The sequence below is a fragment of the Topomyia yanbarensis genome, chromosome 3 (assembly GCF_030247195.1).
Source record: "Topomyia yanbarensis strain Yona2022 chromosome 3, ASM3024719v1, whole genome shotgun sequence".
In the NCBI taxonomy this organism is placed as follows: domain Eukaryota; kingdom Metazoa; phylum Arthropoda; class Insecta; order Diptera; family Culicidae; genus Topomyia; species Topomyia yanbarensis.
The window spans coordinates 50,484,964-50,512,858 of record NC_080672.1 but is presented as its reverse complement, the minus strand read 5'-3'; the positions used below and the strand labels follow the sequence as shown (position 1 = coordinate 50,512,858).

At 37.4% G+C, this 27,895-nt stretch overlaps 2 protein-coding genes across 2 annotated transcripts in view; both read right to left on the bottom strand.

The window, feature by feature from the left end:
- Positions 1 to 27,895, bottom strand: part of LOC131693197 (MOXD1 homolog 2-like) — a 321,492-nt gene that overhangs the window by 252,702 nt on the left and 40,895 nt on the right. The gene's annotated exons all lie outside the window — the stretch shown is intronic.
- Positions 22,129 to 24,309, bottom strand: LOC131693198 (uncharacterized). The gene has a single exon (XM_058980831.1). It carries the CDS (start codon positions 24,235 to 24,237, stop codon positions 22,198 to 22,200), a length of 2,040 nt encoding a protein of 679 aa, XP_058836814.1. The 5' UTR covers positions 24,238 to 24,309; the 3' UTR covers positions 22,129 to 22,197.

Sequence of the window (27,895 nt, the reverse complement as noted above, 5' to 3'; positions counted from 1 at the left end):
CGCTAGGTGTGTGAAGGCGACGAAGGGAGCATCTATTTAGAAGATTGTATATTGGGGCGCCAATGGCATGTATGGGAAACAAGTGACCATCGAATTTAATAACTGGACGCACCTCAACAGCATGCGCACCTCGAAAAAAGTATCTTTGCAAAATGTTAGCTCAATCGGACACGATTGTGGGTTGGGTTAAAACGACCAAAGTGAAAAATATTTTCAATCGTGACAAAAACACCAAAAGGTCTTAGAATATTCAGAAATTGAGTTCGAAGTTTTGATGCTAAATGGGTTAGGATACAATGTAACGTCGAGATCTACCACCAACCTGAAATATTTTGTTTTATGATAGCCCTTATAGAACTTGAAAAATTCTTGATTTGAGTTGATGCTGGGGTTTGAAAATCTTTTCGCACAAGCAAGTGAAACAAAGATGCTTTCATGATCCATTGCTGATTTAGATTTTCGCATATTCTTCGGTCCAGTTTTTAATAAAATAGGTTGTATTCAGCCCTATATCGTTTGAAGATAGATGGCCACATTATTCCTTTACTAGAGGATCCATCCAGGGAATTTATTTCACTGGAATCCGGAGATTTTTCACTTTACCGAGATTCCCGAATCCCTGAAAACTGAATTTTCTCATTCCCAGCAATCGGGAATCTTGAGGAAAAGATTTTTTTAATTTATTCCAAAAAACTTACCTTCTGTAAAAAAATCTGCAGGCAATATCTTAACTGGCAGCCACTTGCAGTGGGTTGTAATTGTAAGTTATACTTTTTTTATTTATTCATATCTGCGGAACAATAATTCCCAACGAAACAATTTGTCCGTCTAATGACTTGGAAGAGATTGCATTGTAGTCAACTGAATGCACGGATTTTGTGCTATCGACATAGCCTAGACACTAGGTTTGTTCCAGTACATGGAAGCTACTCCGGAGAAAACAAGCGCAAAACATATTCCTTTTACTCCAGTTTGCTGCCAGAAAAAGAAAAAAAAAAAGTTTGCTCCGGAGTACTTCCAGTTTCTCCTGGTACTGGAATAAATCTACTAGTTACTTCAATGCAAAGGAATACTTTAAAATTTATACCTGTATCATTTACAAATCGCATTCTGCCTCTGTGGCTCTCTGGTTAAGGGGCTTGAAAGAACATGTGACCTTTTTACATTTCTTATAAAAGAAATGTATAGAATTCGCTCAAACTTTCAAGATTTTTTCCGAGGCCCGGAGGGCCGAGTCTTATATACCAATCGACTCAGCTCGACGATTTGGGACAATGTCTGTGTGTGTGTGTGTGTCTGTGTGTGTGTATGTAACGGACAAATTCTCATTCGTGTTTCTCAGCAATGGCTGAACCGATCTTATCCAAACCAATTTTAAATGAAAGAACTAAAAAACAGTATGAACGCTATTAATTTGTTTTTGATTCGGATGTTTAGTTTCCAAGATATGAATGTTTGAATGCGTAAAAATGGCGTTTTTTGCAGTTTTTTGAAATTATCTGCCGAAATTGACAATATAGATTAACAATTTATATGTTTTTAGACAGCTTTAACGAATACCTTTCGAACAAGCTATAGATTGTAGAAATCGAACTATTATCAAAAGAGACATTTAACATTAAATGCGGACGAAAGATTTTTATCATTTCCCATTGCCAGAAATATGACCAAAAACATATAATCTATTATTAACGCCAAAACGGCTTATTTTAGGTCAATAGTATCTTCGGAGAATTTAATGGAGGTAATATGGCCTTTCTTCTGGAATTGTGCTTTTGCTGATTAATCCCCCTATGAGTGAGATATTTTCACAAATTTTCTTGGAAGTGATTATATTGAAATGATGTCTTCAGCAAATTTGTAGCTCTTACTTTTGCGAATAACTTTACTGAAGACTTTAAATATCTATTTTGAATACTTTAAAAGTTATGGCTTGTTGTTTGTTGATTACTTGTTGTCGCCCATTTATTGTTCAGTATAGTAATAATCCATTGAAATAAGCTAAACATTATTTCGATAAAACGACTTTTGTATTTCATTTTACTATCTACAACCGCTAGAAATAATCACCGAACACTTCCAAGTTGTATGGAAGGAACTTGATACCTTATCAGTACAAAAATGTTCCTTTGTGCGAACCTTCTCACTGCAATTTTTCTGACTTATAACCATCGGATCGATCTGAAACATATCGGAAAATGAAAAGCGAAAAAAATAACTCCAAGCAACGGCGTAGCCAAGAGAAGGTTTTGGGGTTTAACACCGTACAACACCCCCTCCCACAGCACCCAAAAAAAATATTGGATTGAAGTTGAAAATTTATTGATGCAGACTGATTTAATTCAATATCACAATAACAATTATCTGATCCGTGGATTGATAACCTGTTGTTGTTAACATCATTTGGACTTTTGATAAATTGTCGGAATGGGGTCCTGATATGTAACTGATCTATTGGTTTTGATTTCACAGTTGTCTAATTGCATCAATATCAAATTCCTGCCTGAAAACATTCCAATAGAAAATTCCAGAGTTCTGTAATCAATCATAATCCTCAGATTTATTTTCAAATTGATCTCGTTTTTGTAGAAATGTATTGTAATAAGGGTCTTTATTTAATAGGAAGCGAAGTTAAAATTGATTTAATGTCTATGAAACATAGAACTGCTCACCAAAAAAATGCATAACTTTCAACATTTGCCAAAAATGTTTTTGCCTTTCTCATTCACTCTAAAATTCGTCAATCTAATCCCGACCCGGAGGGCCGAGTGTCATATGCCAATCGACTGATTTCGTCGAGATCGGAAAATGTCTGTGTGTGTATGTATGTGTGTATGTGGAAAAAAATGTGACTTCTGTTTCTCAGAGATAGCTGGACCGATTTGCACAAAGTTAGTCTCAAATGAAAGGTACAACCTTCCCATCGGCTGCAATTGATTTTTTTTATTGATTGGACTTCCGGTTACGGAGTTACGAGTTGAAGAGTGCAATCACGCAGCAAATTCCCATATAAACTGAAATGAAAAATTTTCAAAATCAAATTTGTATTTTTGATGCCAAATGACTTTAAAATGCATGAAACATTGAGATTCGTTTGACAAAAATTGACTTTTTTGGACTTTGGTACATTTTTGCCTTTCTCATATAGAAAGGTTATGCAATCACTCTAAAAATCGTCAATCATACCGCCCCTGAGGGAGTATGCAGTGAGGGGTTGCTACTTTAAAATTAAAACTAGTTTAAAATTTCTTAACAAGTTGAAAATTTTCGACAGGACCTGGACCTCCCGGATCTTTCTCCATGATCCGTCGCTGGTTTCAAGTGATGTTTCAGTATCACATAGTATCTCAAGATCGTGGCTGTCGATCCATTGAATGTATGTGCAAATCGTACTGAACATGTAATATTCATCTCCACCATTGTATTGAACATAACCAGCCATGGAATCGTAGTCTGGACAAATGAGACAAGCACAATTGCACCACTAGGTGGATTAAAACAGGTTTTTATTTTGGGAATGCGTCGAGTTGAAACGAAAACGTAATATGATTAATAACGAGGATAACACTTTCCGAATGTAGAGACAAATTTATGAAAAATGACGATTTCCATTCGACTCTAGCAGTTCCCGATCGATTTTGATGAGCATTTAATTTTTGTTATATGACCAATTATATGTATAGGTCAAATGTTTAAAAACAGTAATTTAAGGTCAAGATAGCATCATTTTGAAACCACCAATTTCGGAGGTTTAGTATCTTCGATGAGTTTTACAAACGTTAAACAGCGCATCATTTGATAAAATAATTTTGACGGTATATCGTCCAAGAAGTATTTATGGTGAATTTTCTCAGGTTAATATTCATGACTACAATAAAGTCTCAAAAATTTCGCTAAAGACACGAACTCTGTCACTATTTTCTGAAAAAATAATTCTGCATAATTTTAAAACTTCAAAAATTACGGTTTCGGAATTATGCCGTTTGGACAGTATGATCGATTTTCACCAAACCCCCACCAAACCGAATTTCTGGCTACGCCGCTGACTTCAAGTAAGTAGAACCAAAGTCGTTCTACACTCGTTCACAAGAAACTCCTTCGAATGCTGAATATCTATTATAATACATTGAAACCCCGATTTTATCAGCCAAATATGAATATATGTTTGATGGGCTCTAGCAGACGAACAAGACTGAATTCGAGTAAATCCTTTCTTGAGCATGTTTTCCTTATCATGAAGATATGCGAAATATGCGAAAATAAAAAGTTCATCATAATCAGAAGTAGTTACCAGACTACATCAAGGGACGAGAAGAATATTTTAACAGCTTCAGTTTATTATAATGAAAAAAAATTGCCCGATTTAGTCAATGTCCCCATTTTGTCAGCCTAAAATACACCATGAGATTGATAAAAATGGGTCTTTATTATATGTATTATTCACTGTGTTTCACATTAATAGATACATTTCATTTTTGGTTATGGTTTGGTTTTATTGCATAGAACTACAACAATTTTTAGGTAGTTTTCAAAGGGTTATTTTATAGACTTCTTCCAAAATTTGGCGAACCTATTCGAATTCGTATACCAATTAATTGGTATTCTTAAGGGTTTATATGTTGCAGATAGAGAAAATACTGAAATTTTCAGCTTTTTTCCTACACAATATTACGAAAGCAATTTTTCCTAATAAGTTTGTGAAAATTATAAACTATTTGAATTTTTTTAATAGTTTTATTTTTTATTTAACCGCGATTTTTTAATAAATAGTGACCATCGCTTCAGAACGTAGTCTATTTTTCATGGCTTGCGGTGAGCACGATCTCTCGAATTGCTGAACTGAAAATTATGGAATAGAAATTAATTTTTAGTATTCTTTACAGATTAAACTCGCCGCGCAGAACAGCTCTGAATTAGACCCGCGGGTGCCCTAAGACGATTTCGCTAGATTTTCAGAGCACTGTGCACCCAGTGCATTAACGCAAGTGACGGAAGGTTATCGAAAAGTTTCATGAAAATGAAAATTCCAGTAATGATGATGATTTTCCCAAACGGTTCGTTTTCGAGAGGTTTTTATTTGTTCGGTGACATTAGGATTAGCGATAATAATTCAAATCAAGGATACTACTGGGAAGTCACCTTTAGAAAAAGTCGATGTCAAAGTAAAATTTGGAACTATGCACGCATGCACTTAAGAGATAGCGTGATATCAGAAGCTGCGATTTCATTTCAACGCTTTTTTTGTGAAAACGCTTTTTTCATACATGCGAATGAGGGCTTTGAAACGCAACAAATTAACCTAAAAATTTTGATTCTACGATATTGCTTTCTTTCTATCTTTTGCTGTAGTTTACAAAAGATACAACGGGCGAAACTGTATTTTTGTTTGTTTATTTAAAGTTTCGCCCTCCACGCTCCATGCAAACAAACAGGGCGATACTTTTTTGCTAGCAGTTTAGAGGCGAAACTGTTATTTTCGTATTTTTTTTAGGATTATCAAGCTGATACCAGCTGTAAATAGTAACAATGATCGCTATTGAAAAAAATACGGACGAAATCGGTGGTGTAGAACGGTAGTTATTGTAAAAAACCGTAAGGGCGATACTTCAATGCTGATAGGTGGGACCGAAAAAGTAAACAATCGCCAAAGGGGCGATACTATCATTTGGTCAATTTAAATAACAAAAACAAATTTTAATTTAATAATTTCAAATACTTTATGAAGTTTTGGGTTTCGATCACTGAATCATGTAATCTAGGATGTAAAAACACAATACAGGTATACCTCGATTTAACATACTCACGATTTAACATACCCTCGATTTAACATATTTCGATTTAACGTAATTTTTACCTCGATTTAACATACATGTAAAAAAAATTTTAATGTCAATGTTACTAAAACGAAATGTTAAGAATCAATATCAATTTTATTCTATGATCCACTTCCAATGCTTAAAGAAACATAATTTATTTTCATTTTTTCGTTAGATTAAGTTTAAGATTCTGAGATACAAAAGCATTCTTATTGTGAAAACGCACAGCAAAGTTCACGAATTTGTGGTTCAAGTTATTTCCTGATAATAGTTTTATGGGTTTTTATGTGTAAGCTAAAAATAGATAACTGGAAAGATATGGTTGATGGAAGGTATAGGGCGGTGATGAGATACTGGCGGACGGTGAGTCCCACTAATAGGCATTGGGGCTGTAGCAGTTATTACGAAACTGTTGGAAATTTGTAATGAAGTCATGACAGTTCCTCGATGTTAACGCACCCAACTAGAGCTTGAAAGAACGTAGGGTCGACAACTTCATTATGGATCGATTCCTCTTGCAAAAAAATGCAATATACGGTAATGATGGAAGATACAAGTCTTCCTTCAATGTACAACTCCTGGTAAGGTCACGATGTTTATTTATCAATACCGGTGCCAGTCATTACTTAATCTAAACAGAGGAAGCACACAAAAGCAATGTTAGTCCGACACTGATTGTGATTATATTCTTCATATATTACTGCGTATTCTATATATCTGTATATATTACTCTCAACAACTGCAAGGGTAGAGAATGGTCGTTAGTAGAGATTGGGATTCGAATAAACTGTACTGGCATTTGCGTACGATTTAAGATGATCGAAGTCTCTGGATACTTGGCCCCCAGGAGTACCATAATAAATGTTCACGTTTATATAAAAATCTAGGAGATAGATCCAATAAATAATAAGCTAATGTGTAAAAAAGGAGATAGATCCAAAAAAAATGAAAAGAAGATTTCCGTCTTTGTCGCCTGTTACAACGTGGGAGCAGGAAACCAGTGGATCAATTCTTGGCTTTAGACATCACATGCTACGCGGCTATTTTGGAGATCGATAATAGTGACATCAACATTCCAGTGAATTCCACCTCCTCGTCGTACATAAGGATTAAACTTTTTTTTTAAACATTTTTTTATTGTTATTAAAATATCTTATTCATTCTGATGAGTTCGACTTTTAAACTAAGGTATTGTATCTGTCGTGTACAAAATGATTTAATCCAACTTTTTCCTTGAGGAGAACTATACATACTACCCATGATCGCATAGTTGTCCCGTTTTCTATGGGATTTCCTATCTTTATGGGACTGATATGCGATCATGGGCAGTATAGCGCTATAATGGCTCGATTTGGTTGTTTTTTTCTGCAAGTAGAACTTCTGTGCTTACAAAACTTCGTGACTAGTCGTTTGCTCGTGAACTCAAGTAGTGTTCTCATTTGGAGTTCTGCGATTATCTGACGGACAGGTTGGTCTACCAAGATAAAGATGAGAAAAAAAAGAAACACAAATTTTTTACTTACTAAAATTAGGCATTGTGCTCTTCATGCACACAATGGTTAATCCAACTTTGTTGACTATTCTTATAAGTTATCCTGAATTCTGAGAAAATTTTGCGACGAACTTTATGAAATGAATATCTGTTAGAATTGGCGAATACTTGGCAAGGTTAAGTTAAATATGTCGTTTATGTTCAGAAGTGCAATCTAATTGTTTAATTGAGAATATGTGGTTTCTATGTCACTGTTAGGTGGATACAATCAGTAATATCATCGTAAATATTTTGTGTGATGAATAAAAAAATAATTCTAGTCGAAAACAAATATTTCTTTTGTGTTTCGATTTTACATAAAATTCGATTTAACGTACGTGATTGAATCGGAAAATGTATGTTAAATCGAGGTATACCTGTAGTTCTTAAATATGAAATAAAACCAAGTCTGGAAATATTCACTGTTGATTTTCTTTGAATGGTATCACTGCTAGTATCGCCCTTTTCAAGAAAAAGCGTTGATTTCTTAGTTCTCAGTCGCGTTGGAAATTTGAGTAAAGTATAAACTTCAAATCGATTCAAAAAAAAAAATTTCGATTTTTTTGGCTCAGTACAATATATAACCCCTTTAGGAAAATTCAGTTTTCCCACCACAATTTAGATATTTTATTAACAGAGCATTAACAATAATTCGTTGGAATGTCTATTTTATGGGCCATTTTTTCGCTCTCCCATTGATTTGGTTTGAGATTTCTAGCACTGAGGTTGTCCTATGCTGATTTGAGCGATTCTCTGAGTCCTGCCACTATCCCATGTAGTATATGTTATCAAAAACATCACGAAGCATCAAGTTTTAAATGTTCTCAAACGATATAATATCCGAAAAGTGTGATAAGAGTTATAAGAAATGTCTCATCACACTGTTAGGTGGATTAAAAACGTTTTTTACTTAAATATTTTCAATTACGCGCTAAAATACTGGGCTAGAAAATTCTATTCTGTACAAAAATCCAAATTCTATTCTGTACTAAAATATGCATTCGGTATGTGTTCCAAATGCAGTGTTTTGGATGGTTACTGGCGAACATGGAAAATTCTATCTTAATATCAGGATTAGTATTTTTGAAGATAGAATACGACTCCTGCAAGCATAGGCATAGACATAAGCATAAGAGATCACCAGTGGTTGCTACTACATAATGAACCAGAATCAATTGAGATTGTAAAATGTTCACTGGAACAACATACTTGGGAATAACATGATGAACCTCATTGTGCAATCTGCATTGATCCCTGTATGCTGATCAATACCGATGCCGGCCATTGACTAATCTATGGGCAGTTGTGTTAGTGCGAGATTGAGGTTAAATTGGGTGGACTTTTTGCCAATTGAGGTTAAATCAGATGGCGAATTGTAAACATCGCGTTATATGTATGTTGTCTCTACACATTACAATAGTGTTGTTGTCCCAGACGTCAAATAAGTCAATTCCCGAATGCAGATCTTCTGGGAAAGGAAGGAATGTTAGTCCGATACATGTCGCTGCTAGAGACCGAGGAATCTTCTGCATCTCCCCATGCATCACGGGAAGGGGAGATTTGTTAGTAAGTATGCTAATAGTGTTATCATATAATAATCGCTCTGGGAAGCCGGCTGCCGAGAATTTGGGCAATTTATCATTTGCCGTAATAATACGATTGGCCAAATAAGTAACTTGTACTCCGAAGAGCCAACTATGAGGAGCTTTGCTTATATTTTAATAAATCGGTAACGTTGACGTTTCTACTACGCGCCGAAATTTTCATGGATTCTGTGGTGTCGGTGCTAATTTTACCTAACAATCTATTTTATTTATTTAATTTTTTTTGTCAAGCATATGTAGACTACGTAGCATGGTACTCCCAAAACGGCGCGCTCAGATTTTCTGTTTTTGGGCTCACAATCTCCTTTCCAAAAGCAATTCTGTTTGAATATTGAGCTGCTCGCGCACAGTTCGAGATGAGCGTAACACTCACGAAAAAACGAAGACCCACACTCACACACAAAGAGACTTTGTGTTTCCAGGTTTTAGTCACCGTTCATGAACCTTACCGAATGTTCAGTTGATATTTTTCGGTGAAAATTAATCAAAACCGAAAAATATCAACTGAAAAACGGTAACACAAAGAGACTTTGTTATTACTTGTTTTCGTATCTTTCTTCTCCGTTCCTTACATTCCCCTACCCGCCCATCATACGCAATCTCATAATCATTACTGCTGCCCTGCATTTTGTGTTGTTTTATGCTTTTCTCCGCGGCTATAAATAGCTCATGACCTGAAACTTCTTGTAAAAAATCCGGCCATCGGATTAGTAAATTTGAGCCGACAAACTTCTAAACTTGCAGCAGCGATCACAAGTGGGACAGCATGGAGATGTTGGTGTGTGTTATTCAAGTTCTCTCTGCACTGTGTAGCGATATGGGAAACGATATTGTATTGCACAGGTATGTGGTTGGTTGAACAGTAACGTATCGTTTGGGAGCTTTTCGCTCACAATTGGAGAGCAAAAAAACAGATGCATTTACACTCCCAAAGATTCGTTTTGGGTGTATTGCAGTATTTACTTATATACTATACATTATTGCTACAGTTAAGCTCAAATTTAATTTGTTTTCTACACATGGAAAGGTCAATTTTTCACAATTTTCTTTGTAATGACGCATCATTCTATTGACGGGGCTAATTTTAGCATAGTTTGTCCTAAAATTTTGGTCTTGGGTTAAATTCCGAGTTCTTAGTTGACGGTTAGGTACATTTTATTTCCGAAAGTAATGATGCGGATTGTTCATGTTGAGAAATAATGTCGTTGACAAAATAAAGCATGGCAAATTCGCAGCGCTCTTTGAGTGTTTGTGTATTAATTAGCATGCAACGTGCTTTATGCGATGGAAGAGGTCCAGTATAAGTACAAAAGAAACTGGTTTTGGACTGATTAGATGCGTTACATACAGGACAGGGCATTGATTCCGTACTACGCTGCAATATTTCAATTTTATTGTGTAAGGGTCTTCAGCTGAAACATTTAATATAGGCCAGCATAGTATTACGCCTAAATTTCAAACAATTTTGCATTTGTCTACAAGTTGCCCAAGTGTATGTCTATGGGAATATTTGAAATTTTTCTGCTGAAGGTTATTGAGTTATATTTCTTTACGTTAAGTTGGAGTAGACATTTGCTATACCATGTGTGGAATAGATTGATTTCGTTTTGGAATCGTTTGAATAACATGCGGAATCTGATACAACAGCTATTAGTGCGCGTCTATTTTTTTTTTGTGTCAGATGCTATTCTTATAGATAGGTTTCGTAGTAAGAGGGGTTTTATTAAGGGGGGACTCCCTCTTTTGGCCGAAAAAAAGTACATTTTTGACGTTTTATTTTAGGAAAATGAAGATAGTACACAACAATTTGGTTTTTTTTACTTGAGAGGGTTGTATATCGTCGATGAATCGAAAAAAATATTAATTTTAAACATTTCCCACAAAAATCATTGTCTTTAAAAAACGTTGTTTTTTAATCAAAACAAATTGTTTATTTTTGGGTCAAAAGAGCTAAATTTTTCTATATCTCTGCCGTTCACATTGAAAGAAATTTCATGCCCTTCAAAATAGATGCTATATGAAGAAATTTGGTTCTATAGTTTTTTCGTAACGCCCACGTCAATTTCAAAAACACAGTTTTGAGAAATCGCCATTTGAGGTGGCGTAACGGGCTTTTTCAAGCGGCATAGCACAACTCCGACAACAGGCTTTTGAAACTTTGGAAAAATATTTTCGAGGCTTATATCTATCAATTAAAACAATAACAAAAAATTGATTTCTGGAAATGTCTTGAGAGAGTGTCCTCATTAATATAGGAATGTTAACATAAGTGCATTACTGCATTAACGAAAAATTATTTAGAAAGTGAAATTTCATATTTCGTGGAAGAGCTGAATATATCCTTTGGCGAGCGTAGGCTTCCTCATCACAGTCCTCAATATGAAGCTACTCGTTTTGTATATCTTTTCTGGACAGACCAGCATATTTTTGCTAGATGGATCAGCCAAATGATTGTAAATAGAATTAATAGATTAGTTTAAAGGAACGTGACTAGAGACTTTTGATAGATTGAATTTAAGCTACATTTTCAATGTCACCGTGGTCGTGTCCTGTACAGAGCCCTTTAAAATTTTGTCGATAAATTCGTCCGGAAACTGATGATCTGGCAAGGAATTTGTAGTCAGGGTAACGATTTAGCACGGTGGAAATATACCTATCTGTGCATACTCTCTCCGTAGAGTGTATTGTTCATGTAACATAATGCTCACCACTGTTCCATATAATCGTTCACTTTTTACGTAAATTTTTGTTCATATTTTTGTTCGTGAATTTTGTTTGTTCAGATACGTGTAGTAATTTTTGTTAAACATTTGTATATAAGTAAAATAGGGTTTAGGTAGGTCACCGCTCTCCTCTCGCTACAACAGTGACTGTTAACTATGCTGTACCATATCGATGACAGATGTGGCGTTGCGTTTTTTGGTGGTTGTTTTGATCGAGTGCGGAAGGCGGCCATCGAGGTTAGTGACGAACCACGGTTGTTATAAGATGTCCGAATTAGACAATCCTTTTCGGGACTGTTTTCCGCTACTATTGCCAGCAAAGTGAAATGCACGCGTGTGACGGCCAGTTCAATCCGTCGAAGAGTGCCGGCCCGTAGCTCAGGCACACGTAAAAAGTTTTAAAATCGTTCACCCAAGCTAAATTGACTAAGAAAGCCGTAAATATACACGGAAAGAACATTGTTTTATATGAAAAAGGTTTAATATAAACTGTCGTACACACCTAATATAAGTACAGTTCAAATACCGCTGATAGGTAAGTGAATTCGAAGGCTCAGATTTCTTAATCCGATGACTAATATCTACATTAGACTTTCGATACAAGTCATATGCGCTAGGCAGACGGCAATTCATGAATGCTGAGACCAAATCACAACGAATGAAGAACACTGAAAGACTCCGGAGTCGGTTGAAGCACCGATTTCATTAGAATCCTCTAATTTTACCCAGGATCCAAAGATGAATCGATGGCATGACAGGCGCCTTGCGCCAATTTTTCCGAAACATGTAAATTAATTAAAAAATTCGTATATATTTCGATATTCGTAGAGTAGAATGGGGTCAAATAGGTATGGGGGTACAATAGGTATAGGATCTTATCTTTGCTATTTTATTGCAAAGGTCGCGCATGTTGTGAGAATTAGATACACGGTAACGACTGTCATTTCGGCTGTTATCGTGCAAAAAAGAGAAGAAAAAAGAATCCAAAAAACTGCTATGAAGCGCAAACATAGTCACCCCGCAGCCAAGCAACCACGTGAGCCGAAATGCACAACTTCTATTCCACACTCTGGTGACGACGAGGATACTGAAGAAGTCATTACCAGATGCAAAACCAGCTGCAACTGCTGAAAAACACACATTTTTTCAACATTTCCCTACATGGTTTCATGATTTTTCGCATCATTTGCCACTTCCCCAATTTCTTACCTGAATTACGTCACGTTGTGTTATTAGTTTTTTAAATATCTATAGTATTCGTACTCTTCAAATATGAGTAGAAGTGGGACAGTTAACCGTAAAGGAGCATTCTCGCGTCCCCGGCTAAAACCCAAGGAACCAAACACCGACCGTTCTAGCTATAGAGGATAAGTCGAACGATCCTTGCTCTCCTCTATAGCTAATAGCTAAGGAGAACGAAGCAGGCTGGACAAAGGTTCCCCCTGGGAAGTGCACTGCGGTGACTTCCGGTATCGCTTGCGGCAAGCAAGTCGATCTGGCGATAGTTCGCCATCGTCGGTAGGGAGGTTCCAACCAAGGAGCCAAGCTCACCTCCCTAGATAAACGCAAAGGACCGCTGCCGGAGCAGCCAACAACATTCCGGGAGAACTCGGCCGTTGTAGTCCCGTAAGCCCGGAAGAAACCACCCGTCTTCCCGCCAACAGTAGCAGCAGATCGACGAGATCCAGCAGTGAACAGTATAGCAGAGGAGAATAACAGTCGGTTAATTCATTAATTTATTTTGTTTGTTTACCTTTTTTTATTGTCACGAAAATCCGAAAATCTGTTAAGGTGCTTAGGCCGCCCTGGCAAGAAGGGTCCGACGGGCAAACAAGAACCCGAGTAGTGGGCAAACCGCTACTTACGTTGCATTGTAAGTAAGAGGCGCCGTTAGATTGAGGTGAATTTCGTTGGTGGACCAATATCAAATCATCCAATTGTCCGGAATTCCGCTCAATCGAAGTGTGATTATAAAGCGGAAGATAAAAAAGAAGCCCGCAAAGGATGATGAGTTCAGTGTAAGACATATGTTTGCCTTATCGCAAAGAATGTTCGCGGGTTCATGCGAACGTCGTCAAAGTAATTTTCCAATTTTCTGAAACTACAATAGGTATCATTTTGACAAAATTATATATCTTTTACTTTAAATCAATGCCATGGAACACCAGGTTTAAGGCTTCTGGATTCTAACGGGACTAGACATCACTAACTTTGCGGTAATAATTTAAAAGATAATACGGCGACTCTAATCAACCCACAATTAAAACTAAATCAGTAAAAATAAACCACAGATAGGTTTACGGACGCAAACTGTTTGTTTCTGATGAACAGCTTGTGCCGAATTCGCTTCTACCCTTTCCGAGGTGTTTTTTTCTCTCTGCAAACTTCTAAAAGTAGATCACTTCCGCCGTTCACCGAACGAACCGGACAGTGAATACTGAATAACGCAAGCAGTATAAAACAGAAATAATTAATTAAACGGTTGTCCGAAACATGTGACACATTAATTATTATTTGTGTCATTCCGAGGAGGAGTGAACATCCCAAAAGAAGGACACACACAATTGCCTTCAGAGCGGAAGACAAAAAAACCTGGATGAGCTATCATCCACGACTGGGACAAGACCTTTGACTTGGCCAAACCCGGCCGGCGTGGTGTGGTCATGTTTCTTCCTGTCCGCTTTCACTTGCTCATCTTTGGTTGTTTGGACTTTGCCTGCCTGTCAGGGTACGAGGTTGTACCTACTGGTTGTTGATACACAAAATGTGCCGCATTTATGTCACACTTTTTTGGTCCATTTATTCCGTGCACGGTGCCCCGTATTCGGAAACCCGCCCCGGGAGCTGGCTGTTACTGGCCAGCATGGTGGCCTCTGACCGCGCCCGCCCATGTGATTCTGTCGTGTTGTGCTGCTTGTTTACAGTGAAATGTGTTTGTACGTGTTTATCTGCGTTCTGTCCTTGGTTGGTGTTTTCGGGCGTACATAACTCTTGCAGACGGAGATTTTTGCGCCGCACCGCACCGAGACAGATTGGTTTCGCTGGAACTTGTATTGTGACATTTTTTGGGAAATATATCATGTTGAGTGATACCTTCAGTTGGGATGATAGCAAGAAGGGGGTATTAGGAGGAATGAGACGAAAGCCTGGGATTAGCTCCTAATGCTAGTAGTCAGAAATGGATCATAATATTTTCAGTAAAGTTAATGTTTTTTAAAAATCGATTGAATTCGAAAATTTAAAAGTGTGATTTTATACCACAAGGGTACAGCAAATTTCGACCAGTTATCAAGTCTACATTAATTAAATATTAATTCTTAAAAGGGCTAATAAGATTTGTAAAGTTGATATGGAATTATAAGTGGCAGCATTTTTTAGAAAGCTGTATCATCCAATATCATGTTCAAAATGAGTAATCAAATAGCACATGACAGGCAAAGTAATCAATTTTTCTGCCACTAATGCAGCCCATGCAGCATCTAGTTCTTTTCTCCTAATCCATATTCATTAAATTAAGTCATACGTTATTTACCTAGGGCTAAAACCAGACTTCCGAAGCATTAGGAAGTGTCCGAAATTTCGGCTTACTCATCAGAGCACCAATTGTCTTCCTATCAGCTGTTGCCATCGTCTGCATCCCCTGCATCCCTTGTTAGCAGTATCCTCTGTCCATCCCATTACCGATTCGAAATTGTACCTACTCTATTTAAGGGGGAAGGCACAGCTGTACAATTTCCGAATTGATAGTGGGTAAGGGAGAAACGAGGAAGTAAAATGCCTTCATTTATTTGGCCACGTGTCGAGGCTTGTAATTAAATAAAATTCCTTAATACTGATGGTCTGTTGCCGCGAGATTGTGGGCGCCATCAGGGGGAATCGCTACGGATTTAGTTGTTTTTTTCTCGGTTGTGTTACACTCTTAAACTCACCCTCACTTAGCGAATGAATGGTTCGTTCGTTCGGTGCGGCAAGAATTCACCGATGGCGGAGGGATTCCCCAGTACAAGTGGTATCCCGTTAAGAGGGTGCCTCTTAACGTGAGAGATCTCGACTGCGGATCGGTGAATAAATCCCGGGTGCGTTGTTGAACGGAATAAGCGGACGGACCACCATCCTGCACGGTTGCATACATTAGGTGCAGTACAACACGCTGGAGAATATTGCATTATAAACCTTGTAACACAAACATAAGTATTATTCATTCATCCCATTCAACTCTCGGGGTGGAATATTCAAGAGCGATTTAACATAAATTATGAGAAGCTTAGGTTTGGATTCGTGTTTTGCTAACAGAAGGGTGCTGTCTGTGTTGTGGGTGAGGTAGGTGAGATATGTTTCGCAACAAAAGCACGAACTCACGGCTCTGCGGGTGCAAGTTTAGTGTACGGATATGGAAATACGATAGCACCGTATCGGCGTCCACAATTATCAGTACACACTTAAATGTGTTGATTATTCAAGCACAATCAGGGATCAAAACAGGTAACAACGATCAAGTTGTTGTTCCGAAGGTAAAACTTATTCATACCATTGCAGTGGTCCGGAATGTAAATTAAGCAAGATTTTTTGATTTAAACTAAATAAAGCCTTTCCAATTTAGAATTGGTAGCCTTTCATTCGAAACAATCTCAGAAACTGTTTGGTTTAAAATAAAACGTTGGAGAATGTAGCGAATCAGTTATAAACAAGACAGCCTTATATGGGCCCCGGCAGTACCAAACGACACGGAACAAATCTGTTCATAAATTCATGAACAAAAAATCACGATTTCGTGAACTCTGCAATTTAAGAAAATCGTGACCAATAATAATCTTCGTATTCATGAAACTATGTATGTTTTCAAAAAAATAGTTCGCGCAAAAATGTACATGGCGTTACATTGCAATTTTTGCTTGGGTTACTGTGGTTGTTCCCTGGGCATGCTTAGTTTTTGATATGATTCTTATTCATACTTTGGGGATTCATTGGTTTGTAGTATATCAACTAAAACGATGGTCATGATTTCAGGAGCTTAGTCGCGGTTTTCGTAATTTCTCATCACGTAACTGTGATATTTTATTCATACGTTTTCTGGCAGAGTAGCACGATATTTGTTCATTAATTCAGGGTTTTAGTCACAATATTCGTAATTCATATTCACGTTTTCGTGGTATTTTATTCACGAGTTTCGTGATGAATTTTTCTGGCAGAGTAGTGTGACTTATGTTCTTCATTTCAAGATTTCATTCACGCTATCCGTGATTTCTGTTCACGTTATCGTGATAGTTTGTTCACACGTAGAGTGATTTGTGTTCATGATTTAACGAACAAAGTCACTATTTTTAATATTTTAATCACGAGTAGTGTAGTCATATTATATTCATGATTTCAGGATCTTAGTCACGTTTTTCGTAATTTATATGCACGTGATGTGTTATTCTTGGGCTCATGTTCGAGTTTGACACGTGCAGTAATGTGACTACTGTTCAAGTTTAATTATTATCGGATTTTTACTCGGATTAACGAGACAATATGATTTGGTTCATAAAACCGTAAATGATTCGCGGTATCTTGTTTTGTGAACTACACCACGAACAAGATTCGTGGCTCTTTAATATATTATTGATGCTCAGCGCAGTTTATCGAATGAATAATGATGTTCGAGGTTCTAATAGTTCTCTTATATTTGCTGCTCGTACCTATTACTAATCGCTATAGGCTGTACATAAATAAATGACATTTCAAGACAAAACACAAATTTTGTGAAAACGTTCACGTGGAAATTTCACGACCATGAAATAGAAAATGCTAACGGGTGTCTTCTAAATACCACAATCATTCAAGATAGATCGTGAAACAGATACTGCGAGTCATGAACCAGTTCACAAATCCAAGAATAATATTTTATGATTTTGTAAACTATTTCACGATCACAAATTATCAGTCGTGAAAATTGTACTAGAAATTATAAACTAGCTTACGAACACATGAACAATATTTTTTTGATTTTGTGAACTATTTCACGGCCACACATGCTCAGGTGCGACTATCACATTATTATTCATGAATAAGTTCACGTTTCTATGAATAATATTTCATGATTTTGTGAACGATTTCAAGAGCACGTCGCTAGGAATCATAAATGAGGGATTCCATGAGAAACCGGCCGACCATTTAGGCGTTACTGACTGAAAATGGAACATAATTATAAAACACATGATTTTTGTTCATGGTTCCGTTTTCGTATCATAAAAACCTGTTTTAATCCGCCTAGTGGTGCAATTGTGCCTTTCTCATTTATGTTCAATACAATGATGGAAATGTATATTACATTTTCAGTACGATTTGCACAAATATACAATGGATCGACAGCCAAGATCTTGAGATAGTATGTGTTGACACTCAAACATCGTTTGAAACCAGCGGCGGATCAAGGAGGAAGATCCGGGGGGTCCGGACCCTGCCGAAAATTTTCAACTTGTTAAGAAATATGAAACTAGTTTTAATTTAAAAGTAGCAACCCCTTATTGCATACTTCTACTTAAGCTTTTATAGGTCAAAATTAAAATAGGCCGGGATTAGGTTGACAATTTTTAGAGTGATTGCATAACCTTTCTATATGAGAAAGGAAAAAATGTGCCAAAGTCCATAAAAGTCAATCTTCGTCAAAAATTTTTTTTTCGAGATTTCATCAAATCTCAACGTTTTATGCATTTTAAAGTCATTTGGCATCAAAAATGCAAATTCGATTTTGAAATTTTTCTTTACTCCCCCCTTTGAGAATTTTTCATTTCAGTTTATATAGGAATTTGCTGTGTGGTCGCACTCTTCAACCCGTAGCTCCGGAACCGGATGTCCAATCAATAAAAAAAAAATCAATAGCAGCCGATGGGAAGCTTGTACCTTTCATTTGAGACTAAGTTTGTTCCAGAATTTATGCCACTTTATTCACGTTTTTGGGAACATTTTTTTCCGGGTACCTTTATTCAGAAATGTGTTGTTCTACAACCGTCAATCCAAATTGTTGTGATGAAAATCAGAGTCATCTAACCATATCTACGGATTCCCTGTCAGATCATCAGCTTACCGGCTAATTAGACAGCAAAAACAACCTTATATTTCTGGGACACATCTTGGCGATTCCTGTTTGAATACAATTGATTGTCCATAAGTATGCATGCGTTGCATTTTGTCAGTTTCTGGTTATACAGCTATCAGGCCTACTTTTTGGTCGTAATGTTTTGACTAAAGGGTCCGGACGGGTTGCTCAATAGCTAGATACCTTAAGTAACCTTCCCTAGTATATTTTGAACTGTACTGCGAATAGCTTTCAATTAATTGGCCACATCCAAGATTTGCCTTGAAAGCCTTCATGACGTCCTGACGCAACTTCCGGTCCACTGAACCTCTGTCAAGCGTTGATAACACAATCCAAGAAACAGACAAAGGTGTTTGTCCGGAATTTCCTTTCAAAGAGAATCTTGACAGTTTGCTTTTACTCCGTAAGCATATGTTTGTCGAGATTTCAGCAAATGGTTGGCTTGGCTATTTTTTGGCCCGTGGTTTGAAGCTAGAGTGTACCGCACGCGTCTTGCGCTTTTTCTGCGGTTTTACCTTACACGCCAAATCCACGTGAAATTCCTCGTGCACGCATGCTTCCAAATAACGCTACAGACACGTGTCTCATTTCGGAGCTCATAACTCTTGATATCAGTGCTGCCACAGTTAATCTGACAGCTGATTACATAAGCAGGAAGCATATATCTTGTTCGGCATATCTGCCTTATAACGAGTCATAACTTTCTGATGATTTCAAAAGCGTTGTTTCATATTGTAGCAGAAATAGGTTGCTGCTCATTATCGGCAGTAATGCAAATATTCATCACATCATTTGGGGCAGCTCAGACATCAATTTAAGAGGCTCTGTACTGAAGGCGTACATAAGTAGTAGAAATCTACATATTTTGAATGTGAGACATAACGCTTTGCTCTGAACGAGTGTCACATGAGCTGGGAAATTGGTAGTTTCCAAATAAAACTGCCCCGTCTCAATCCGATCAAAAATATATATTTTTTGATCATCTTTATGTCACCCTACAAACTCTTTTTGGAAAATTTGGCGAATGAATTTCAAGGATATTTTCCATCAATTAGTCAACTAGACAACTTGGATGACGTCGTGGATATGACAAACTCGTTAAAAGTAGCTTCGTACGAAGAAATTTGGCTGCTTCGTACTGTTAAATAGACTAGGGGAACCCCTTGGTGGGGGGCTGAGCTTGGAATAATGCAAAAAGATATGAGAAGCGCTTGGAACTGTTGTCAGCGTTATTACTCCAGGGGTTTCAGGTTAGCTGGTAGTGCATTGATGATGTCTTAGATCTACAAAGCGGGCTGCTCTGATGCTGCATATAAATTGCTTAGAAAAGATGGAATCTTTTCCGAGCTACTGCAAAAGGGATTTGATACTCTGAAACATGTCTTGAGAAAGTTTATGATTACCAGTCTTGCTACCGGGTATATCCCGAAAGCATACCGAGAAATAACTGTTGGATTTATTTCCAAAGAGGGCGCTCAAGCTATGATGAAGCCAAGAGTTTTGAGCCTACTATTTTAAGTTCTCTTCTTCTAAAAGCTTTGGAACGGATAATCGATCATCATCAAATCCACATTTACTCTGCTTCATGACGTTGTTTACAACATTGAAAAGGCCTTCTCTCTCAAACAATCTAGCTTGAGTGTATTCCTAGATATTGAGGGTGCTTTTCACATTGTATTTAGGAAAATTGTGAGAAAACACGGCAACGCACAAATCCCGGCTACATACCGGGACTGTGCTATTTGACCCAATATATTCTTATTGCTGAGTCCTGACAATCCTGTCGCTAAACTAGTGTCGCATTCTGATGAAACGAACTCAAATCGCAAATTTCAAAATTAATTAAAGAATTTATAACTACCAACTGTTCAAATCCCTTTTATTCATTTGTGGAAACTAGTATTTGTTTATATACATTTGACTCTGGCAGGTTTATACTCAAAATAAAACAACTCAAGGAAGATTATATATTTGTTTTGGTTATGCTAGTATTAGTAAGCGAAAAGAATGGAAAGGCACATTGCATGAAAATGAGCGAGAGAGCGATAGTAGTGCGCATTCGCGCGACTTCACAGAAGTATCAGATCCCCTGGAAGCGGCTTACGATTCTATGCTCTAAATTTCCAATAGCAGATTTTTCGTTGTACGTTGATCCGTACCTGATGCTGCGTTTCCGGGTGGCATGTCGGATCTGTAGCAATCCCCTGTCTGGTCGGAGGCTTCTCATGTCGCTGCTACATTACGCGACAACAGCCTACAGATTAACCGGTGTGTGTCCAACAAAAAGGCCGTCAGGTTAACCGGGTCTCAAGCCCATAATACTCACGTGGGCATGGTCCAATTTCACCCCCATTGAATGGTGAGTGTTTTAAATAGGATCAACCCATAAAAACGCCATCAGCATGGTCCGGTAGATCGCCTATAAAAATATCATGTTTGTGAAACTTGGCAGGGATCATAATTATGGCATCTGAGCCCATAGGAATTTGCTCGGGGTACCCGCAAATTTAAAAGTTCATGACTATTTTTATCCGATTTAAAACACTTTTGGATTTAAAAAATCAAAAATGCCACAATTTTTTATAGATGTTTAACTAAATATTCCCGAGTTTTAGTTACAAAAGACACTTTTACTGAACCCTTAGAAAAAAGTACAAAAGAAGCCTTAGACTCGGCAGAAATTATTTAGGCTCGCTTCACTCGGTTTATGTAGGTTTATGTAGGAAGTTGTAAACCATGGGGAATTGTGAACACCGTCAATACCTGCTACCCTATCAATGATTAAAATGTGCTGATTACTCTAGAATGTTTTTACTGTCATAACGTCACTCTCTCAATGGCAAATGTTGCATTAACAGGATTCTACCACAATTTTAATCGCCCCGTTCCGCAACTTCAAATTCAGGTGGCTTGGCGCGAATCATGTTGTCACCTATTCATTGCGAATCAGATCACTTTCCATGTCATCTTAGGTTTAGAAATATCTTAAAATTTATCTGCTATGGGCTTAATCAAAATAAACTACTATAATATTCCATTTCTTCTACATTTTACTTTCTAAAAAAGCATTTGCATTTTACACAATTTGCCATATTTCAAACAAGATAATAATTATTTTAAATTTAAATTTATTATTTTAAATTGGTAGTTATGCTCCGAAAACCAAACTATGTTCACAAATCCCCACCTTCCCCTACTGAGTGGCAATTGGTGAATAGAATTACACGAAAGATGAAGGAAATTGGGATATTTACCATCAAGGCCATGATAAAGAACTTCAGTGAAACCTCAAATAAATCTTATTCAGTAGCCTGTGTAAATGTTATCCGCAAAATAAATAAAATGAATTTGAGATGTTGCCACTGAATATCTGAGCTTTGTTTATTTATTTATTTATTTATACAATCGATAGGATGAGCTTATCGTTGACCATTGAAATGGTTTCTCACGGAAGTAATACGCAGCTGCTAACATCACCAGGATAACAAATCTTCTCTTCAACGACAAAAATCTCGCCATCAGGACAGTTCACTTCCGTCGCAACTCCAGACTTGCAGCGAACAAATTGAGTGCAGTCAACTGGGTTCTTGTAATCACCATCCGGTCGGCCATCACAAAGATTATCCAGTGGTAAACATACGTCGACATCACCGGGAACGCACTGGAATGATTCCCGGTCAACAATTTGTCCATCGGAACAAAATTCTAGAGCAGGCCTTCCAGTGTAGCACACGATTTTTATATCACATCTGCTGGGATGATGAAAGACTGCTTCGAGATCCGCAGAGCAAAGATTTTCAAAATGTTCGCAAGTATCGACGTCGCCTGGTACGCACTCTAAGTACCGCGGTAGCAGTACATTGTTCGCCGGACAGGATCGTACGTTGGATTGACCGTTGGTACAGACGACGTACCGGGTGCATTCATCTAAATCCGGATAAGGATAGCGTGATCCATCGAATCTTCCCACGCACATTTCTTCGACTGGATCTAAAACGCAACTCGACATGTTTCCTGGTGTGCAAACTAGCAAAGCTGGATGGAAGATATATCCAGCAAGACACTCGTGTAGAGAAATGTTTTCGCTATCGCATTGAACAAACACGTTGCATTCATTGGGATGAGGTGAAACTCCATCCTCCTGGTTAAGGCAATACAACGCCTCACATGTTACGGTATTCCCTGGTATACAATTTTGCTCAGTCACGTCGAATATTTCTCCTGGGGGACACACCAAAATGGCAGATTGATGCTCGTGACATTGGATGTAGGAGTCGCAATCAATCGGATGAGGAATTTTCTCGTCGTTTCTGTCGATGCACAAATCTTCTAAAAGCTGACAGGTAGCAGGGTCCCCGGGAACACATTCGATAGTACCCGGTCTAACGATGTGGTATAGTGGACAAGGAATTTCTGAGACCACATTGACTGCACATCTCACATACTTCGCACAGTTGTCCGGATGAGGAAAGACCGATCCAAACGGCGAATTATTGCACATTTCTTCAAGAGGAGTAAACTCACAAGTTTCGTTGTGGCCTGGAACACAAAATTGCATATCTGGGCGAAGAATTGTACCCGGTGAGCATGAACGCAGCGAAGAGCTATTGTCGGAGCATCTAATATACAGGTCGCAGTGGTTTGGTGTTTCAATTACCCATTCATTTGGTTGGTTGATGCACACTTCACCCAACACCTCGCAAGTCTCATCATTACCGACTACACACTCCGAATTTCGTGGGTTGAATACTTCACCTCGCAGGCACTGCACTTCGGTTGGGCTGTCCTCGTAACACTCCACAAATTTAGTGCAACCTTGAGGATGTGCAACAATTCCACTGGGTCTGTCTACACAAAGAGCATCCAATCTAGTTAGAGTACATCTTTCCGGATCACCTGGAGCGCAAAATTGGATATCCGAACGGAAAATTTCATTTGCGGGACAAAAGTCCAACATAATCTCATTTGCGTCACAACTAATAAAGGCATCGCAAAAATCAGGATGAACGGAAAGATTTTGTGTTGCATTATCTGTACAAAGATGTTCCAACGATTTGCACAGCGTCGAACTGCCGATCACACAATCGGTTCCATTTTCCACATAAATCCATCCCGGCGCACAATCCACAACCTCGGCCTGCTCTTCAATACAGTTTATGTACCTTTCGCAATTTCTCGGAAAACCAATGGGTCCATCGCCCAGCCCAACGCAAGCATCCCGTGCATCCCAAAGTTCGCAGGTTTCCCGATCTCCCAGCACACAACTAGCGTCTCGCTGGGACCAGATCTCGTCCGGCTCGCACTCGTGCTCAACCGGCATTCCTTCATCGCAGAACACGAACCGACCGCAATCGCTCGGGTCGCCGAAGAACGCAAACGAAAACCGACCGCAGCGAATCTCGAAATCCGTACTTTGAGCCTGCGTGTCTCCTGCTAAGCCAGCAATCACAATCAGCCCTAGTGTCACTTTGAACAACCACTCCATTCTGCTATTCCGGGTAGTCAAATCTGTCTGATAGGCCAGACGGTACTACACGGAACTTGCTGCCCATATCGGCTTAAATATTCGAAAGTAATAAGACGGTTAGGTTTATCAAGAGGATTTAGAGAGTCCAGCTGAATAAAGATAGATTAGTCTGATTTCGATAAGAAGGGAAAATTTGGATTATATTTCTTTTAACCCCTTCAGACCTCATGTTGTGAATAGACAACTAAATAAATTTACATCTATTTAGAAAACTGTGCTCAAGCAAGTTTTCAACACAGTTACTAGTAAGATTGATAACTGAAACTAATATATTTTATTTGAATATAAACAGTTCTTAGTATTATCCGTAAATTTCTAATTGTAGTTATTGGTTTCCGTTGGAGCAGTGCTGCGAGATACAGTGTAATGGACATTGTAAGGTAAAAAAATGAGTAGCTATTAGCACTGCAGTCCAGTTTGTAATCAAAACATGTTTTTTATATTTCTTGCCTTTGACTATTTTTAAACAACTCCTGAAAGGGTTAATCGCAGCAGATTTTGGTCATCTAAAAGTGATGCCGTAATGTCTTGCACTTGATAAAGTTATCTTAAACGATGATTGTACCATACTTACAGTAGCATTTACTGATAGATTGGCTTAAAAATCCGTACATCACTTAAATTTGCCCATCAGTTTTAACACATTTCGCAGTCGCTTCTTAGTATAGTAATTCTGCATGTATCATAATTTAAAGAAAAACAACGTATAAGCCGCATCATCTATTTTCTCTGCCAGAGGAATTCCACGAAATCCCGTCCGAAAATCTTTAAAATCGTGACCGTCTATCTTAGATTCCGATGAAACTTTACACGTTTCACCGGCATGAAAGACTAAACATTTTCCACAGTCAATAAGATTACTTTTGACTCAAGAACAATTTTTTAAAAGAGCGTAAAAGTTTCTACATGTAGTAATTTAAAAAAAAGTTCGATTATCGTATTTTATACAACAATAGTAACTGGAAACGAGTTACAGGAAATGAATACTTCTGTGCGAAAAAATATACACTGCAAAAATGTTGTGTCATCTTTCACAAAAAAAAATTTATTTAAATAAAAATTTAACTTTCCAAAAACTTTTTTTTTTATATTTTGCCAAAAACATCCTGAAGAGAATAGAAACATTTTCAATGTGATTGCATGATGGAGAACTCATCGGTAAAAAACTTTTTCTAACGAAAATTTTACACACGTTTTTAAATTTCATACTAATTAACATACAAAACTTTAATTTTATTACAGAATATGATTTTAAACATCGTTTCAAAACAAAATGCATTTAACAACAATCTTCCAAAATGCGATAGTTGTTGAATTTTGCTACAATAAAAAAATTAATTCATGTAATTGTGACCTTTTTAAAAGTTATTCGAGTTTGCCCACCATATAATGTCAACAATCTAATGTTTAACGTTTTAATGAGGTAAAAGAAACTTTTTCGGTGTATTTGGATCATGGAGAAGCTTTCAATAAAAGACAACTACAACTAACAACTTTTTACATATTTTTATAATTTATATTTTTTGCAGTAAAAATATAATTTTTGTTGACAAAATCTAAAAAATAAAAAAAAAATGTTTTTTCGCAATTTAAATTTTTAACATAAATGTTTCTTTTGTGAAAAATGACACAACATTTTTTTCAGCGCACATTGTTTCATACAGAAGTATTTAGTTCCTGTAAATCGATCTCAGATCGCTTTGTTTTTTTTTTTTCAAAGCATGGTAATCCAACAAAAAAACTTTGAAAGAAATGCACATATAAAGGTCTACACCCTTTTAAAAAAATGAGGTTGTATCAAAATGTTGGAATTGGCAGAGAAAATCATGTAGATTCATAAGCCGAACACAACTGCAAAGTATTGTTTGAGTCGACAATGGTCATATTTTGCGGTCGACCGGATTCTCATAAAATCCCTCATGCTATCGAGAAGCCTCTAGCAACAGTGTATCCAGAACCGGAGCTATAAGTCCAGATACTGGGTTAAGGCTATGGGTGTATCTTGATCGACGATAAAACCTATGCAAAAATCAATTTCCAGCAAATCTCGGTAATCGAATTCTACAGATTCTCCTGGATCTTCGCTTGTGCTTGCGCTTACTGTCTCCATGTATTCACGGACTGAAACATGGGGTCTCGCTCGAGCACCTTGTATCCCATTACTTTGACATGTGTGTACCCTCACGCTCATTCAAAACTACTCAAAATTTGAGTACACAACACTCAATTTCAAAAATGGGAGCAATATGTCAAAAAATGAGTTTTTATTTGAGTAAAATTAATTCATTTTTCGAAATTTCGAGTGAAATAACCACTTATAGACAAGAAAAAATTAATGAACGTCGACGTTAATTAAAACATGGATAAAAGACCAAGTCGCCGACATAGCAGTTGTAGAGTTGATTCGGATCATTCACAAAATTAAAAGGTATGTTTATCTGAGTTTTGCTTCTATTCAAATCAATTACCCTTTCTTGTTTTTTGTAGTTTCTGCCATTACAACGAGGCGCTGATTTACATGAAATATGAGGAGAAACATATTTCCAGGCATCGTTAGCGCCTGGAGGTTCAGGTAAATGATATTTGAAGAGCCGGAGAGATTTTTTGTTGCTATATTAAAAATACGAATTGATTATTTTTTGCATTTGCTTTTTGAGTAAAATCTACTCAAAGTTGACATTTTCATCCCAAACTCAAAACTGAGTAAACGAAGCAAACTCATTTTTTCACTACGTGCACTTTTTATGAATTTGAGTGGCTGGCCACTCAAATTTGAGTTTTTATGAATGAGCGTGCTGGGCAATATGTGTCAAACTAATGGGCATGGGATATGTAAGAGCGTGATGATAAATTTTCAGTGTAAACAGCGACATGCGACCTCTAGTAGTTATAATCTCTTTTGTACCGACAGAAAACAAAATATATTGATCGAGCAGCGTCTCATTCTGTCCTTGTCATATGCTCTTCCTTACCAAGGTCGCATGTCCATCTTACCCACGCCAGGTGTCCGTCTTTCCCATCCTAATTTCGAAATGATGATTTTGTGCATCTTTTTCACCAATGTTTTAAGCATCTTTCTGTTTGAAATCACGGTTTGCGTACAATTTGCGAGCAATGTCTCAATGGATGAGTTGAATTTGCTATTAAACCTTAGGTCAGTTCTCCTAAAGAAGGGCAAAATACGTTTGTGGTGTGGCATAGATCCCTTTCCAAAACAATATATTATCGCAAACTTATCTGCAAAAATCAAGTTGCATCTGTAGAATTGCCCGAGCTGGACCAAATTTCATTTTTTTTCAATCGTTATGAATTTTCATATAAAACGTATGGAACAAGTAGATATATTTCCCATACAAAACTTCAATCGCTTTGGGGCACATGTTAAAATGGTCCATTTTTGCTAAAATAGTTTTTGACACCTTGATCATTTTTTCACCATATACGGACAACCATCGCCAAAATAAATACCACCCTAATATACATATATGTACTAGAGTGGGACATGGTTATATGAAAAAAATAAAGTTTCGCTCCGAGTAACTTTTTGGGTACCATTTAGCTCCCAGAACAACTTAGCAAATTTTTAGTTCGATCGGTGAAACTATATTTTTGCGCC

What these genes read in the sequence shown, in the direction of transcription:
- LOC131693198 (XM_058980831.1), bottom strand. Translation starts at nt 24,237, where the DNA reads ATGGAGTGGTTGTTCAAAGTGACACTAGGGCTGATTGTGATTGCTGGC.